Source organism: Felis catus, chromosome D1 (genome assembly GCF_018350175.1).
Source record: "Felis catus isolate Fca126 chromosome D1, F.catus_Fca126_mat1.0, whole genome shotgun sequence".
Classification (NCBI taxonomy): domain Eukaryota; kingdom Metazoa; phylum Chordata; class Mammalia; order Carnivora; family Felidae; genus Felis; species Felis catus.
Window position 1 is genome coordinate 49,718,010 of NC_058377.1, and position 18,299 is coordinate 49,736,308.

At 39.2% G+C, this 18,299-nt stretch overlaps 1 protein-coding gene and 1 non-coding gene across 5 annotated transcripts in view; one reads left to right on the top strand and one right to left on the bottom strand.

The window, feature by feature from the left end:
* PRCP (prolylcarboxypeptidase) overlaps positions 1-7,929 on the top strand; it is a 76,347-nt gene extending 68,418 nt beyond the window's left edge. For all 4 annotated transcript variants that reach the window (XM_045038678.1, XM_045038679.1, XM_003992681.6 and 1 more), the window contains one exon: positions 7,184-7,929. In XM_045038678.1, coding sequence (XP_044894613.1) covers positions 7,184-7,400 — 217 coding nt within the window. In that variant the 3' untranslated portion in view covers positions 7,401-7,929. The remainder of the gene's footprint in view (positions 1-7,183) is intronic.
* On the bottom strand, positions 720-826 carry LOC111556900. The gene has a single exon (XR_002736606.1). It is a non-coding gene; the product is annotated as a U6 spliceosomal RNA (small nuclear RNA).
* Positions 7,930-18,299: the final 10,370 nt, after the last annotated feature.

Sequence of the window (18,299 nt, forward strand, 5' to 3'; positions counted from 1 at the left end):
AAAATTTCCCCAAATCTACATGGAAATAGTAGAGAGATAGCATATAGGCCTCTTAACCTGGAGCCATTGTTTAAACTGTAAATGTCATTCTTTTACAATCTCTTTAAAATGAGAGTCAAATTTGACCTTCTGAACATGGCCAATAGTTTTTTTGTTTTTGTTTTTGTTTTTGTTTTTGTTTAGTTTTTTATTTTAGTATGTATTTTTTCTTAATATGAAATTTATTGTCAAATTGGTTTCCATTCAACACCCAGTGCTCATCCCAACAGGTGCCCTCCTCAATGCCCATCACCCACCCTCCCCTCCCTCCCACTCCCCATCAACCCTCAGTTTGTTCTCAGTTCTTAAGAGTCTCTTATGGTTTGCCTCCCTCCCTCTCTAACTTTTTTTTTCCTTCCCCTCCCCCATGGTCTTCTGTTAAGTTTCTCAGGATCCACATAAGAGTGAAAATATGTGGTATCTGTCTTTCTCTGTATGGCTTATTTCACTTAGCATAACACTCTCCAGTTCCATCCACGTTGCTACAAAAGGCCATATTTCATTCTTTCTTATTGCCAAGTAGTATTCCATTGTGTATATAAACCACAATTTCTTTATCCATTCATCAGTTGATGGACATTTAGGCTCTTTCCATAATCTGGCTATTGTTGAAAGTGCTGCTATAAACATTGGGGTACAAGTGGCCCTATGCATCAGCACTCCTGTATGCCTTGGGTAAAAAAAATATGGAACGCTTCACAAATTTGCATGTCATCCTTGTGCAGAGGCCATGCTAATCTTATCTGTATCAGTCCAATTTTAGTATATGTGCTGCCGAAGCGAGCACTGTATGAATTTGTTTAATGTATGAGTTTAATGTATGAGTTATGGGATTCAACCATAGATGAGTATCTTAGTAATCTATTTGCCCTTTTATATTATTTTCCTTAGGCTATCAAACTCATCATCATCATCATCATCATTGGGGGAGGGGGCAGATTTGGTGAGAAAAGTTTTGGGAATAGAACTGAAGCAAGAAGTGGAAATTCTAGCTCAGTGTTAGAAACTTTTAACTCAGTGTTAAGAGAGGACTTTCCAATAGAACTTTGCAAAGGTAAACTGAGCTATTTTAAGAAAAATTACTTAAGCTCTTAGATCCTCAGACTTCTTTTCTATAAAATGATAATAATAACTCACCCTACAGAGTTGTGTAATGCTTAAGAGTTAACCCAAGAAAGTATTTGGCCCAGATTTGGCAAATATATGTGCTCAAAAAAGATTTGTTGAATGAATAAATGGAAGGACACTCTACCTTGTACTCATGTCCTAGACATAGGGAATTATTCGTCTTTGCATGTCCTTCCCCTTCATCTTTTTCTCCTTTTCCTAAAACTCAGGCACCTTCCCAGAAACCTTCCCTGACTCCTCCAGGGAAGTGAGATTTACCCCATCCCCTTAGCTCCTCTAGGCCTGTGAATATCACTTAGCACTCTGGACATGATATATTTATGTTTCTGTCTGCCCCATGAGATTGAAAACTTCTTAATGGCAGAGACTTTGACTTAATTGTATCTGTGCTTTCATCATTTGCATCCAGTACCTGGCACATACTAGATGCCCAAGAAATATGTGTGTTGATAAAAACAAGGAACAAAATAACAAAGTTTAGAAAGTCTGTAGAGGCATATGAGAGTGTAAAGGCAGGACTATGTGAAGGTACTGGTTTATCTTTTTACAGTGGCAAGTACTTTTAAAAAGAAATCTTTATGCTGCTAGGTGTGAGGAAATCCAGTATAGAAGTTTTATTTTTATTATTATTATTTTTTTTAATGTTTACTTATTTTGAGAGAGAGTGTGTGTACGTGTGTGTGCATGTGTATACACATGCACATGCACAAGTGGGGGAGGAGCCGAGAGAGTGAGAATCCCAAGCAGGCTCCTCTCTGTTAGCACAGAGCCCAATGTGGGGCTCGATGTCAGAACCGTGAATGAAATCATGACCTGAAACGATATCAAGAGTTAGAAGGTTAACCGACTGAGCCACCTAGACGTCCCCAGTATATTTAAAAATTCAAAATTGTCCTGCTTTTCTAAAGTAAACACATTCCCAAAGTAAAGAAACAGCCTTAGGTGTGCCTCTGTTGTCTCTACTTAGTGGCTACCAACTAGAAAACGGTTTTGGTTGATGAGTAAGAAAATGTCCAAGGAACCAGGTGGAAAGTATCTTTATGTCCATGCTTCTCTCCTTAGGTCATCTCACACAAGTCCAACTGTGACTGCTTTCCTGAATGGAAAGTTTAGTCCATATCAGACAGGAAATTTGTCAGTGCAATTAAAACCTTGGGCTTTGAAGTGAGGGAGACCAAGTTAGCTGTATAGACTCAGGCAAATTGCCAATATATAAAAGTTAGAAATAATGACTACCAAACAAGGTTACTTTAATGAGTAAATAGATTATCATGGAAGTAAGCATCATGAGGACATTTTGTCTGTTCACTGTTGAACACATAGTAGGTACTCAGTAAACGTTTGTTGAATGAATGAGGAGTTAATAACTAGGAGCCATTAATCATTCCATTTCAACAATTTTTTTATTGTACGGTTGTTTTGTTAGAAGGATTTCTTTTTTTCCCCAACCCCAACTGGTAAAAAACTATTTTACCAATGGTCATGCTCAGTAATTTAAATATAAATCCAAAAGGGAGTCCCTGAGGAGCTGGTTAGTTTAATATCATTTCTCAGGCAAATTAATTGTTGCTAGTGATTAGAAGCTCACTGTTGGGAATTTTATCCAGGCATCTAGACTCTCTCATGAAAGCCAGTATTTTTTTGGTAAATGTCCCAGTGGCTGGTTAAGCTTTCACGTGTCTAGGACCAAGAAATTCAAGTCCATGTGCATCTTGGGTCTCTCGGCAACTCCAAACACTGTTGCTAAGCCACTGGGCTGATTCAGATGACCTTTTAAATCAAATGCAGTTTGCTTATTATGTGGCTGTTGGGATGGCTTTTTTGTTTTGCAAATAATGGAGAGTTTCCTATCTGGGTTGGTTCTGTTAAATTGGAATAATGATAAAGGCGATTTGTTCACTTAAGAAAATCTAACCCCTTGTGTAGTTTACTTTAAGAATTTATCTGGTAGTTGAAAACTAAGACTGTTATTTTGCACGTGAGTTTTCCTTTTCATTTTTAACGAAACCAAAAATGTACATTTTTGGAGTGATTTCTTTCCAAGAATGATGTTATTAAGTTGAAGTTGAATTAATTTTTTTTAAAAGAGAAATGTGGTGGGAATTGTAAAAGGAATTTAAAATTGTATCTCAAACACACATATATTTAATGTACCTAAATGCTTATTTTCTCATTTAGCTTGTACATTAACTGGAAAATGTTGACCACATTACTTTTCTGGCCAAATGTCTGTGAGACATGCTTTCACATCCCTTTTCATGATTCATTTACCTCTCAGAAGTATTAACAGTTCTCATACTTACAGAATATGATAATTATTATAATAATACTGCACATTTGTGTAGTATTTTATAGTTTATATCTTACTACCACATATATTATTTAACTTGAGCCTCACAAGATCTCTGTGATGGAGGGGCATTATCTTTTAAAAAAATTTATTTTTTGTTATATATGTGGGAATTAAGGTTCACATATGTTAGGTGACTTAAAGTCATGGGCTGGTAGGGCAATAAAACTTACATCTTCTTAGTGGTTCTTCTCACTACTACACACAGCTGAAGGTTAGTCTCTCTAGATTTATATTGATCATTTATATTAACTTTGGTTTCCCACATAAAAAGTACTGAAGTGATTTCATATGCTTGAACTTGCCTACATATATTTATATATCTCTTTGTAGGGCATTTGGTACAAGGCCACAGACATCTAAACACTTAAAAAATTTTTTTTCATTCACACAATAAGCACCTGGCTCCTACCATGTGCCAGGTCTGGTCTAGGCACTGTGGGCAGTAATAAACAAAAGAGACAAAAATCCCTGCCCTCATGGAATTGTAGTTGGAGAGCTGACAGTGTAGAGCCTGCTTGGGATTCTCTTCCTCTCTCTCTCTCTGCCTGGCCCCTGCTCATGCTCTCTCTCTCTCTCTCAAAATAAATAAGCATTTTAAAAAAAAGATATTATTGGATAGGCATCTGTATAGCTTGTACTTATAGATGAGACTTTTAAAAATGATTATGCAAATTATGGGAACAATTTCATATATCTGATAATGTGACCTTGAATATTTGTTATTTCAGGCTTTGTAACAATATCAGCAAAATGGAATGTACATGAAACAAATGTCAGAAAGCATATAGAAATGTTCCATAAGTGATATGTAGATAAAGATATACCAAAAAGTGCAGTACCAGGGGAAAGTAATCTAATAGCTACCAGGTTCTTAATCCAGGTATTTCAGTCTTTATTTTATTTTGAGGAATCTAAACTTCCATAAGATTAGGAAGGTGAGGCGCAGACCTGGCACTGGAACCCAGGTGTGTTTGATCCCAAAGCTCATGTTCTTATTCTGCACCATACAAGTCAAAAGTGCTGTTGATTTACGATGTGTGCATGAAAGATTGAACATTAGACTGGGGCTACAAGGTCTGAATTTGTATCTCAGATTTGCCGCTGCTAGATGAATGATATGGGCAAATCGTTTAGTTTCTCTGGGTACTAGTTTTCTTGTCTATAAAGAGTTGTTATTAAACCTACCACACAGAGTTGTTATAATAGTCAAGGCTTTGTAAATTCTAAACTACTCTATGCAGATATGGAGTTAATAAATGTTAGGAAGGAATTTGATTTCTAATAGAATCTAGAATAAAATACTTAGGAATAAGTTTAACAAAAGAAGTGTAAGACTTATACAACTACAAAACATTGTTGGAAGAAATTAAAATCTAAATAAATGGAAAGACATCTCATGTTCTTGTCGAAGAGATAATATTGGTAAGGTGTTAATAGTCTGTAAATTGAAATACAAATTCAATGCAATCTCTATGAAAATCTCAGCTTGCTTTTTCACATAAATTGACAAGCTGATCTTAAAAGTGTAAGGGACCCAGAATAGCCAGAATAATCTTGAAGAGGGAGGACAGGGGCACCTGGGTGGTTCAGTTGGTTAAGTGTCCAACTTTGGCTCAAGTCATGATCTCGCACTTTGTGAGTTTGAGCCCTGCATGGGGCTGGGCTCTCTGCTGTCACTGCAGAGCCTGCTTCAGATCCTCTGTCCCCTTAGCTCTCTGCCCCTCCCCCACTCCCCCCCCACCGTCTCTGTCTCTCAATAAACATTATGAAAAAAAAAAGAACAAATTTAAAGAACTCATACCTCATACTTCCTGTTTTCAAATTTATTATTATAAAGCTACCATAACCAATATATTAGGATACTACCATAAGGACATACACAGATCAGTCAAAGAGAATTGACCGTCTGGAAGTCAACCCTTGGTATATATATGGTCAATTGATTTTCGACAAGGGCCAAGACAAATTATTGGGGAAAGAGTATTTTTTTTCAAGAAATGATGCTGAGAAACCTGGATATTCACAAGCAAAAAATGAAGTTGGATCCCTATTTCATAACCATACAAAAAAGTAACTTAAAATGGATCAAATGATATTAGTTGATAACTCAATTTAAAAACAGTCAAGGATCTGAAGAGACATTTTTTTGCAGAGAAGACATACGCATGGCCAGTCAGCACATGAAAAAACGCTCAATACCTTCAGTCATTTGGGAAATTAAAATCAAAACCACAATGAGATTCCATTTTATACCCACAGAGGATGGCTATAATCAAGAAGACAGATAATAAGTATTGGCAAGGATATAGAGAAATTGCAACCCTCATATATTGCTAGTGGGAATATAAAATAGTGTAGCCACTTTGGAAAAAGTTTGGCAGTGCATCAAAAGGTTAAGTCACCATACATCCCAGAAATTCCATTCTTAGGTATATACCCAAGAGAAATGAAAGCCTGCACCCAAGCAAAAACTTGTATATGAATGTTTATAGGAACAATGTTCATTATGGCCAAAAAGTGGAAACAACACAAATGTGCATCTAATGACTAGATAAATAAAATGTAATATACCCATACAATGGAACATTATTTGGCAATTAAAAGGAATAATGTACTGATACATGCTACAATATGGATGAAACTTGAAAACATTATGCCAAAGTGAATTAAGCCAATCACAAAAGACCACATATTGTATAATTCCATTTATGTGAAATGTAAAGATAAAGGCAAATTTATAGAGGCAGAAAATTGATTAGTGGTTGCTTGGGGCTGAGAGTGAGGAGATATGGGGAAGGGAATAGGGATTGACTGCCATGAGTATAGATTTCATTTTGGGGGTGATGAACTTTTCTAAAATTGATTGTGGTGATGGTTGCAAACTCTGAATATACTAAAAGCCATTGAATTGTGCGTTTTAAGTGGGTGACTTTTGTGATAGGTGAATTATGGCTCAGTAAGAGCTGTTGATAATATTCTTAGGAATACTGTCAGTGGTATATTGGTTTTTTACTCAGCTAAACTAAATAGCCTATTTTAATGACTGATCCTGTTTACATCATTCTGAAATGTGTTGTGTGAAACAGCCAAGACTAATAAAATACCATTTCTTTAAGTTTAAAACTAATATAAAATGAAGATCTTTGAGTAATGCCCAAATTTTCTGAGTTGGGGTCCTAGGTAGTAAGGAAACCAGCATTAATTGAAGGAGTCCTCTGTGCCTGACACTGTGCTTATTCAGTACATCCACATGTGCCATCTGGTTTAGCCCTTATTAACAACCTTATGAGGTCAGCCTTGTTATCTCTATTTTACAGATGAAGAAACTGAGTCAGTAACTTGTGTGAGGTATCCAGCTTTTGAGTGATGAAGCTGGGATTAAAATTCAGGCTTCTATATTCCATGTCCTAGTAGAAGCTGGGTTGATTCATATAGTACCACCTTCAGTCTTCTCTGATTCTATTTCTTGCACCTAGTTACAGAAATTAAGTAAAATTCCAGCATGAAGCACCTTTTTATATGACAGATTAGATCTCAGATCAAATCCCCCAGGTTATAAATTTGTAATTTTTGATGTTATGCACATAATAGGTTTCTCCTATCTTATCTGGGTGTAGATATGAAAAACTAACAATCTTATTTTTTCTTTTTTCCCTCACTTAGCAATGGTGAACTAGACCCCTGGTCAGGAGGTGGAGTAACCAAGGATATCACAGACACCTTGGTTGCGATCACCATCCCAGAAGGGGCCCATCATCTAGATCTTCGAGCCAGAAATGCCTTTGACCCCACGACCGTGCTATTAGCCCGCTCCTTGGAAGTTAGACACATGAAGCAGTGGATCAGAGATTTCTATGCCAGTCAGAGAAAGAAGCACTGAGAAATTTTGATCACTTTCAGTTTCTTTTCTGTTCATTCTACCCACGTTCCCATTCACTTTGGTTTTCTACATGTAATTACTTTCCCTTGTTTGTCATTAGATTTGATGAGGCAAAGGTTGAGATAGAAGAGAGGGTGATGATGGTGACAGCAGCCATCCCACACCCTGAATCGTCGCCCTCTTCACACCACCCCTGGGAAGAATCTCTTTGTGACAGCTTTCCTACACCATCAGTGGCCCTCATAACCGGAGCAGAGTTCCTGACTGCCTTTCACAAGAGGGAGGGTCACTTCCTTTGTTTCTCTGCAAGCAGAGCTTCCTCTTGGGTTTGAGGGTAAAGTCTCTTTGGTCCGTTTGTCACTCCCTAGCCCTTCCCTCAAAAAAGAACAGCAGAAGATAGACAAAAATGATGTAATTGCAGCTGGTAGGAAGGATGTCCGATGCCAATCCAGGAAATGGAAGCCATTTCTTTTGTACTTGATTTAATGATTTTGACTGTGCTGTAAATAAAGAATAAGGCTGGACCTTATACCTGTGTGTTGCTTCTGAAGCTCACTCCAGCTGTTGGGAATGCTGTGTGCATTGGGCTTGGCTGCTTTTGGAAAATCCTTTAATTTTCTCTCTTCTACTTGGCAGCTTTTCTCAGTTCTGGGATACTTGCCACTGTGGTACTGCCAGTAAGAAATCTGGCCTTTTTCTGCTCCATTTCTCTTTGTTTCTAAGGTCAGTTTTGTGGTAATTTGGTTACATTTTGCCAGTTTAGGAGAATGACTCTGTTTTGCTTTTGCTTTTACATCTGAGCAAGCTTTTATATGCTGTGGTTACTGATGATACTTCAGCAAGAAGCCTTTAAAAATTGATGAATCAACTACTTGGAAAGTAGAATATAGTCATGTTCAGCATTTTGTTTTTTAGATTTTATTTTCTTGTGGTTGTTACTGCTGTCATTAAAATCAGAAGCGTCCAGGCACCAAGAGGCAGGTGTGCGAGAACTTTTCTGTATGGCTTCCAAGAGACAAGCTGACTGATTCGTGCAGGCAGCATATTTGACATTAATAAATGGCTGAGCCATTCCTATTTCCAAGGGGTTGGCTTCTTTCAAGCAGTTCTTACACTGAGACCTTTCTTCAGAGGAGCTTTTCTAGGATAACAAATAGGGTTGGATCAAAACCTTTCAGGGACACACAGAGAGACTAACAGTTTCTACTCTGTTGAAAGATTTCTTCCCCCTTCTTTTTATTTTCTCTCAATAATTTTTTTTTCTTCACCCTGCCTTGGGAACATTTTCTGCTTTTCAAAAACTGTACCTTGAGTTCAGTCATTTCTAAAGCAGTTATTTTTGTTTTTTAAGTGCAGACATAGAGTTCATTCTTGGGTGGGAAACTGAAATATTTCCCTTACTTTCCCGGCATCTGGGAGATACAGAAAAAAAATCTTTGTCTGGTTTCGGAAGCCTTCAGTTCTCATTGTAATGAGTTGTCCATCAAAGCATTTGGTCACTATTTTCGTTTCAGCATCAGAGAAAAGTCTGCTGGAGTGAGAATTTAAGGGTCAAAACAATACTAGTTTTTATTCTTTATATAAGCAGGGTTTATGGGCTTAGTAGAGGATATTCGTACTATTTATTTTAGGTACTATTGATTTTATGGTATTTTCCTTGAAACCTTATACTTGGTTAACGTCTTTAAAATATTTTGCCACTTAACTTAACATTGTTTGGATAAGTTACATTTTTGTGAAGAGAAAAACTGCCAAAATTACTATATTTGTATGCAATTATAATTTGGTATTACGTACACATTTTTCAATGTACATTTCATTACAGACAACAACCTTAGGTTAGCCTAATTACAATGCTAGAATTTAATTTACATTGAAAAAGACTTAGAACATGAAATAAGTTATTATTTAAAGCATCTCTCTCATTAATAGATGATGCTTTTGAAAGACAAAGAAAGAGAGATGTAAAGAATTGTGGTATTTCTGGGGTGCCTGGATGACTCAGTTGGTTAAGCGTCCAACTTCAGTTCAGGTCATGATCTCACGGTTCGTGGGTTTGAACCCTGCGTCGGTCTTTGTGCTGATGGCTCGGGGCCTGGATCCTGCTTTTGATTCTGTGCCTCCCTCTCTGCCCCTCCCCTGCTTGCACTCTGTCTCTCTCAAAAAAATAAACATAAAAAAAAGAATTGGAGTATTTCTATTTTCTATTTTTGGTATTTTAACTACCTCAGTCAATGGATAGAACTAAAGAAACTTAGGAAACTTTCTTAAGGGATCTGGAGGATCAAGAGATTATCCAGAGGAATCAGTGTCTAGTGTATTAGAAGGTGAAGGAAATTAGATATCATCCAGTCCAACCCCATCATTTGTAGGTGATGGCATTGTGGCTCAGAGAGACGGGACTTGTCATAGCTCATTTTTGGTAGAACCAGGCTTTAAATCCAGGTTTGTTTTGTTTTGTTCTGCTGTTGTTTTTTAAATTAATGTAGCTAAATCTCTATTTGGATAAGTAACAAAACCTCAACAAACTAGTTTAAGCAAAAGAGGAAATTTATTGAAACTATGCAGGCATAGCTCCAGGATTTGAATAAAACCAGGAATTGGTGGGGGGGGGGGGGGGGGAGCCAGTGTCTAGAAAGTCATGAAAAAAAGACTGCTACTTTCTGTTTTGTCTTGCTTTCAACAGAGGTCACCAGCCTGTGGGCGAGATTTGTTCCTCAGATTTTTATAGTTTGGCCAGCAGTATAAAATGCAAATGAGCATCAGTAATTACTGATTAGAATTACTGAAAACACTGATTGCTGAACTTCACCCCAGAGTTTGTAATATGTCTTGGCGGTCGACCCTGGGAAGTTACCTTTCTAACAAGTTTCTAGAGGATACTGGGGGATCATATTTTGAGAACCAGCAGTTGAAAGAATTCTGAGTTTGAATATCTTGAGACAGGACATGCCCCGTCAATTTGCCTCACTCCTGTTGTCCTGCCTAATTCCATCTGAGTGTGGGAGCCCTGCCTAAGGCTTCCCTTCCCATGGTCGCTTTGTTCTTTCTCTGCCGACCAGCTTCTTTTCTGCTGGCACAAGGACCATGATGACATCCCAGCATGGTGTCCTCAGGCACCTGTGGCTGCACCACCTAACAAGCCCATAGGTGTTTAGAAAGGGATGAGGTTATAAAACCACGGCTTCAGAGATACACTATTTAGGATGGAGAGAGAGCAGTTCAGACAACTCTATCTATCTATCATCTATCTATCTATCTATCACACAGTGTTTTTCAGAACATAAATGTCCAACAAAATGCCAATGCTTAGGTAGGAGAAAGATCCATAGTCATGCAAGTTTGGAAAATGATGGCTTAAGACCATCTATAAGGCTTAAGGCATTCTGGGACCTGGAGAAAATGATGGTGAAAAGAAAATATAGTACCTGTTCTAATAAGGTTTATGGTCTAGTGGAAGAAAGACACGAAATGTCAAGTTCTATAATGAGTTGGTATAAGTGCCATGAAGAGTGGGGGCTATTTTGGCAGGGAATCTGAGCTAGTCTACAGGAATATGAGAATGCTTTTTTGAGATGTGATGTTTTAGCTGTGATCTAAATGATGAATGGGAGCTGTATAGGAAGCGGAGTGGAGAAAATGGCATGTGTGAAAGTCCTTGTGTTGCATATTCCAGGAACTGAAAGAAGGCCACTGTAGTAGGATAGCAGACCATAGGGGAAGTGATATAAGATAAATCTGCAGGCTTGGGCAGGGAGAAAGCTCATTCAAGTAGACCACGATAAGGAATCATTACAGGGAATGAGAAATCATTGACAGTCCTTAGTTGGGAATGACATGAACAGATTTTCATTTCAAAAGGTCATCCTGGGAGTGCCTGGATGGCTCAGTCAGCTAAGCGTCTGACTTTGGTCAGGTTATGATCTTGCAGTCCATGAGTTTGAGCACTGTGTCAGGCTCTGTGCTGACAGCTCGGAGCCTGGAGCCTGCTTCTGATTCTGTGTCTCCGTCTCTCTCTGCCCCTCCTTCACTTATGCTCTGTTTCTGTCTCTCAAATATAAATAAAATGTAAAAAAATAAATGAATTAAAAAATAGAAAAGTCATGCTGGCTAGGGGCACCTGGGTGGCTCAGTTGGTTAAGCATCCAACTTTGCCTCGGGTTATGATCTCGCAGTCTGTGAGTTTGAGCACTGTGTCAGGCTCTGTACTGACAGCTCAGAGCCTGGAGCCTGCTTTGGATTCTGTGTCTCCCTCTCTCTCTACCCCTCCCCCACTCACACTCTGCCTCTCTGTCTCTCTCTCAAAAATAAACAAACATTTAAAAAATAAATAAATAACCATATGTTTTCACTGTTATGTGGATCCTGAGAAACTTAACAGAAACCCATGGGGGAGGGGAAGGAAAAAAAAAAAAAAGAGGTTAGAGTGGGAGAGAGCCAAAGCATAAGAGACTCTTAAAAACAGAACAAACTGAGGGTTGATGGGGGGTGGGAGTAAGGGGAGGGTGGGTGATGGGTATTGAAGAGGGCATCTTTTGGGATGAGCACTGGGTGTTGTATGGAAACCAATTTGACAATAAATTTCATATATTAAAAATAAATAAATAAATAAGTAAGTAAGTAAATAAATAAAAAGGTCATGCTGGCTATAGAGTGGAATATGCATTGTAGGAGGCAAGCATGTGGTGTAGAGACCACTGTTGCATTTGTGCATGTTAGAGAAGAGGGTGGCACTGACTAGGGTGGTAGAGGTGACAGCGAGAAGTGGAGGAATTTGAGAGTTTTAGTAAGGAATGTCAATGGGATTTGGTGATGTGTTCTATGAGATATGAGTTGGGCAGGTGTCAAGGATGATGAATTCTGGCTTATGCACTTGGATAGATTGTGGTGCCATGCACTGGCAAGGAGCATCAGAGGACAGAGGGTGACCAGGTTTGGCAGGAAGATTATGGGTTCAGTTCAGTTTTGTCAGGCTGAGTTTTATGTACTTTTGAAATAACCAAGTAGAGCTAGCTCTCAAGTAGGGCTGTTGGATGTAAAGGTCTGGAATCCAGTCTGGGCTGGAAAGCCATGGTGAATGGATAGTAATCAAAGCCTGGGATGTTAGTTCACGGAACTAGTGTTCAGGAAACTTCAGGAGCCACTAATGTATGGTACTTACCATGATACATTAAGTAAGCCCCAAACATCTTGTACTACAACTGTAGGACATATGACCCCACTTAGCCAACCCACCACTTGTGCTGTGGTACAACCATGGCTTAAATTGGGATCTACCTCTCTGCACTCATTTCCCATTCTTACTTGCCTCCTATTACTTTCCTTATGCCCTGCCATTCAGTCACACTAAAATTCCTCTGAAATTCCTTTCCTAGCATTACCCCCCAATATGTTTTTCCAATATGTGTTCACTGGCAAACTTGTGTGCATCTTTCAAAGCCCAGATCAACTTGATTACTTACACTGTGAGGTTCTTTCTCAGCTTTCCTAAAGGGAATGGTTTCCTTATTTACGCTCTCCAAGAACAAGGTTCACACCTAGTATGTCAGCTCTAATGTAGGCTCCACCAAGGTAAGGATTATCTGTTTTATTCATCTCTGCATCTCTAGTACCTTAAACAGTGCTCGACTTCCTCTAATTTAACACACATATCCCAAATTGTAATGTTTTGCTAAATGTTCTCACCCTCTTAGGAAGACCAAGCTCTCTGAGAACAGGAACTATGCCTCCTTCTTTCTCATAACCAGCATCTAGGATGGAGCCTGGCAGCCAGGTCTTGGTAGGCCCTCTGTAAATTTATATGAATAGATACATTGCGGGGTGGAAAGGCCAAACTTTCTATCCCTCTGTCTCTATAGCCAAGTACCTTTCACAGCTCTGATGTGATCATGTGACCTCCTGCCCCAGGCTTCCCTGGATTTTGGAAAGGGGATCTCCAAGTACTCAATACCTCTAGAACACAGACTTCCCGATTTACCCTCTCTTCAACTGAGTGTGTTCCTGGCTCCCTCTCCCACTCTATCAGCCTGGCAGTCTTTATCAAGGGGATGAACCTCTCTTGAGGTTAGGTGGGAACTAGAACACTAGAAACGGAGATGTGCAAGTGGATGGATTTCTCTGAAGCCATTTTTCAATGCAAAGAGTGAAAGAAGGGGCTGGTTTCAATAGATTTTGTTACCTACTAATGAAGATCGGAGGATGGATGCTTACAGTAGCAAAGTGCAAATTCGGTCTTAGTTCTGCATGTGTGTTTAACATGGCTAACACCTTTAATAAGTTCAGGCCTGGAGTGTGAAAGTTACTTGCCCAAGGTCATATAGCTAACAGTTTATTTATTGTTTTTAAATTTTTGTCACACCTCATTCTGAAAGGATTTCAGATGCTCTAAAGATAATAGATTAAACACAGCATATGGGACAGAAGAGATTTAAAAGGGAAAGAGATGTAAAATGGATCTAAGTATGCAAACCATAAAGTGGCATTTATCAGCTAGGTTCCACAGAATGCTAATATGGCCAGATGTTAGTGGGTAGGTCATTAAAAAGGTATACGTGATGCAAATGCTTGAAATAAATGTAAACAGCTTATCTTTATTACAGAATCTCTCAAAACTTTGATATGCCATGTGCATTGTGAATCACCAAGAATGCAACATTTTCCAAACTTGTTTGATCCAGAACCCCCTTTTCAACAGCATTTGAGGAAGCCATTGAGAAATACTGTTACAGAATTCTATATATTTTCAGAAGACAGGGGCCAAGAAAAGTTGGCTAACTTTTCTAGCAGCCATCTTCAAAGAAGACACAAAGTCAGTTAAACAGTTCACACAGTGTGTAAGATAAACCAGACCAATCGACTTGGAGAAGCCAAGGCAGGAATGTTCTAAAGGAGCCTCAGAAAGGGGAAAAATGTAATGAGATCTTCAACTTCTTTACATATATGGCTAGGTTTCATTGTATTCATCCATATGTGATCCTTTAGTACAGAGGAAAGTCTTAACACCAAAGTACAGCAATTATTCTATAATGAGCTAATGAAATTTACTACTGGTGTGTATATATTTTGCTGATCTGGCTTCATCTGAAAATAGATTTTACAGTGTTTGGAGGAACACTCTCAGCCAAAATTTCACCAGATAGATGTGTCTTGGCCAGTTTGAATGCCTCAGTAGGTAGTTGAACAGGGAGAAGGAATGCTGTTTTATAACACAAATGAAGTAGTTTGAAAAAAAAAAACAAGCTCGGACACCTGAATATACTGTTAACTTACTATGGGACCAACGGTAGCTCACCAGCCATGTGGATGCAGAGCGAGACAAGGAATCACGTGCTTCTTCCACTGCAGAGATGTTCGCATGTGTCATCAAACTTCCTCTATGGCTTTGGGGGATGATTTTAACTGTTCTCTCTGTTTTGTAGCTCCTGAAGCCCAGAGGTAAATAGCCAAATAAAGATTTACAGAAAACCATCCAGTCAGTAACTCTAAGATATTAAACTCTAAATGAAAACTTTTTGCTCAGGTGATATGTAAAGAGCTATGACACTGAGGGTGTACAATCAGTGACCTTGAATAAGTGCAATACAGTGGAAGTAACTAGATGATAAATGGCTTCCTTCTCTCATCAACAAAGGCTGTCGGATTATTCCTGTTTCAGAAATATCCCTTGCAGCTGACAGAAGACGTTTTATATGTTACCATGATATCAGTTCATTTGTTTAATACCTGCCTTCAGAATGGAAGGTACAATGTAAATCAGTAAAACAAACCATCTGCTATGTCTTAAAGAAACTCATGGTCAGAGTTCCACCATCTTCTTTGTCTCATATTAAATGCTTATTTATTTATTTTGAGAGAGACCAGGGGAGGGGCAGAGAGATAGAGGGTGAAAGAGAATCTCAAGCAGGCTCCATGCTGTCAGTGCAGAGCCCCATGCTGGGCTCCATCTCATGAACTGCAAGATCATGACCTGAACCAACATCAAGAGTCAGATGCTTAACTGACTGAGCCACATAACCCTCACGGGCAGGAATTTAGTCTTTAGGCCTAAGCAACTGGTTTTCAACTGGTGTCAGTTTTGCCCCCCAGGGGACATTTGGCAATGTCTGGGGTTATTATTGGTTGTCACAATTTGAGGTGGGCTGGTGTCTAGTGTGATTTGACATCCTACAATGCAGAGGACAGCCTGCCACAGCAGAGTCATCTGACTCAAAATGCCAATAATGCTGATGTTGAAAAACTCTAGTCCAACCTAAATCGCTATTGTAATCTAAGGCCCTTTCCTCAAGTTTTACCCCACAAAGAAGATGAAAAACTTATTGTTAATTCAATTCATCCAATAGCCTTATGCTGTGAACCATGCAATAGCACAATGTTTAATACAGACACACTCCTCTCTAAAATTTAATAACCTGTATGTATTTTGGAGACTGATTCTCAAGTTAGTCCTTGAATTTACTTTTCCTGGACCAAATAACTGTAATTCTTTGGATTGTCCCTTTGTTTATCATTTGTTCATTCAAACATTAATTGACTATGCAGTATAGTGTTAGGTAGTAAGAATTCAAAGGCAAAGCCCAGTTGTTTTCAAGAAGCTCAGTGTTAATTAATAGGGAGAGATGGTCACAATGTCGGGTTATGGGGCTAAGAATTTGTGTTGCACTCAGGATGCTGTGGGAGCATGAAAACAGAAGTGATGGGTTCTCCCTGAAGGTTTGAGGAAGGCTTTAAAGGAAAATTATTAAGTACACATTATGTAGCAAGGGTTAGGCACCGATCATGTTACTGTGAAAAAAAGACAGAAGGACATAGTTGCCATTTTACTAGGGTTCCTAAAAAGAAAGCCAAGGGAAACCTCCCCTGTAATGCTGGTATCATACTTTATAGATCGCAGAACGCTGCCACCTGCCTTTGCTCATGTGAGCTCCTCAACATGCCTGGCAGATACTACCTCCATTTTATACAGGAAGATCATGAAGCCAAGAGAAATGAAGTGACTCCCTTCCATCCCCCCTCTCTTCTTAAATTCTCTGATCCCAGATCCTGTGCTTTTCTATCCTTCCTTGGTTCCAAATGCAATTTCCTGTGCAGAGAAGCAAGCACACTTCTTTCTACCCTCTCCTTTCTACCCTCTCCTTGCCCTGCTGTCTCCATGTCTGTTTTAACTTTTGTTTTCTGCTGGCCTCAGTGCTGAAGGGGTTTTCCAGTCCTCCCAGTTGCAATTGCCAAGGGAAGGGGGGAATGAGAATTGCTGTCCAACCACTGCCTATTTGAAAAATCATCGCTACCTCTATTCCCCGCCCACCCGCCCTTTTTTTTTTTTTTTTTTTTTTTTTTTTTTGTGGAATAAGGAAAACTGAGATGTGGAACAGAAAATCCCTTTTGTTTGTCTTGGTGTTTGATAATGTATGCAACCTCTCTGGGTGGTTTAAGCGGTTTAGGTACTTTCTATAAAAGGGAGCTTTTAATGACAAAACTAATGTGATTATCTGAGTGAGTGTGAGAGGCGTATTCAAGGCTTAAAGAAAATCTGTTAGAATAGCTGAATGTATCTGCTTAATCCTTTCTCTAATGTGGCTGAACAATGCTCTGGGAAGCCATTGGTCCGTTCTTTCTTCTAGTAAATGCCTGTCTCCAGAGGTAGGGACTGTTTGCCACTTTTGATACCCGTACGCTTCACCTTCTCAGCTGCACAAAAAGCACAGGAAAAGTCTGGAGGAACCCAAAGGACTGGCAGAAAGCAAGTGTTTCCTCTAAATGCTGAGGGCAAAATGTACAGCACATGCCTGCTTTCCCCACAGCGTGTGGAGACACCCGGGGCCACGGTCACCAGCAGGAATGGTTTCTCCGAGAAGGGCCCAGGTCTCATCAGCGCTCGCTTTCGTTGAGTGCTGGCTGAAGGATCACTTGTGGAAGCTTAACATCTTACACCTGAGTTAAAGTGTGGCTTCACTACTCCTTTTTGGGGCGGGGCAAGGGATGGGCAGGAAAGAGAAGCATAAGAGGGGAGAAAAGTGATACACGTTTGGATTCTGCAAATTGCTCTGTTGACTTTGGGCCAAAATTAGATCCCTCAGAGTCTGTTTCTCTAATTCGTGAGCTCAGGATAATAATGCCTGCCACTTAAAGCCACTGTGAGAACCATACTGAAAATGGGAACATAAATATGAAAGTGTCACAGCCAATCTAGAACATTTTCAAATAACATGCTCACTTTTATTTTACCTTACTTTGTTTAAAGTATTTTTTTTAATTTTTAATGTTTATTTATTTTTGAAAGAGAGAGAGAGAGAGTGCAAGTAGAAGAGGGGCAGAGAGAGAGGGAGACACAGAGCATGAAGCAGGCTCCAGGCTCTGAGTTGTCAGCACAGAGCCTGATACGGGGCTTGAATTCACCAACAGTGAGATCATAACCTGAGCCAAAGTCAGACACTTAACCAACTGAGCCACCCAAGCGCCCCTAAAGTATTATTTTTAATATTTGTTCTTTTAAGAATTCTCTTCTAAGTGTTTAATTCATTTTTAACTCAGCAGAACATTTGTTGACTACTTACTATATGCTGGGCATTATGCCTAGTTCTGAATAAGTCTAGCCTTTAAGGAAGTCGCAGTCTGGTAGGGGAGGCAGGCATGTAAATTCAGCTTGATAAATGTGCATCAGAATTGGTTAATTCTAACTTGAGGTCAATAATAATAGCTAACTCTTATACAGTGCTTATTATTTGCCAGGAGCTTAGCCAACTGCTTCACCTAAGTTACTTCATTCAATCCTTGTAGCCCTGTGAGGTAGAAACTATCGTGAGGCTGAGGCTTGGTCAGATCAGCTAAGTCACTTTTCCACAGTGGTAAGTGGTGGGCCAAATTAAAGTCCCAGATCTGTCTGACTTTACAGTCTAAACTCTT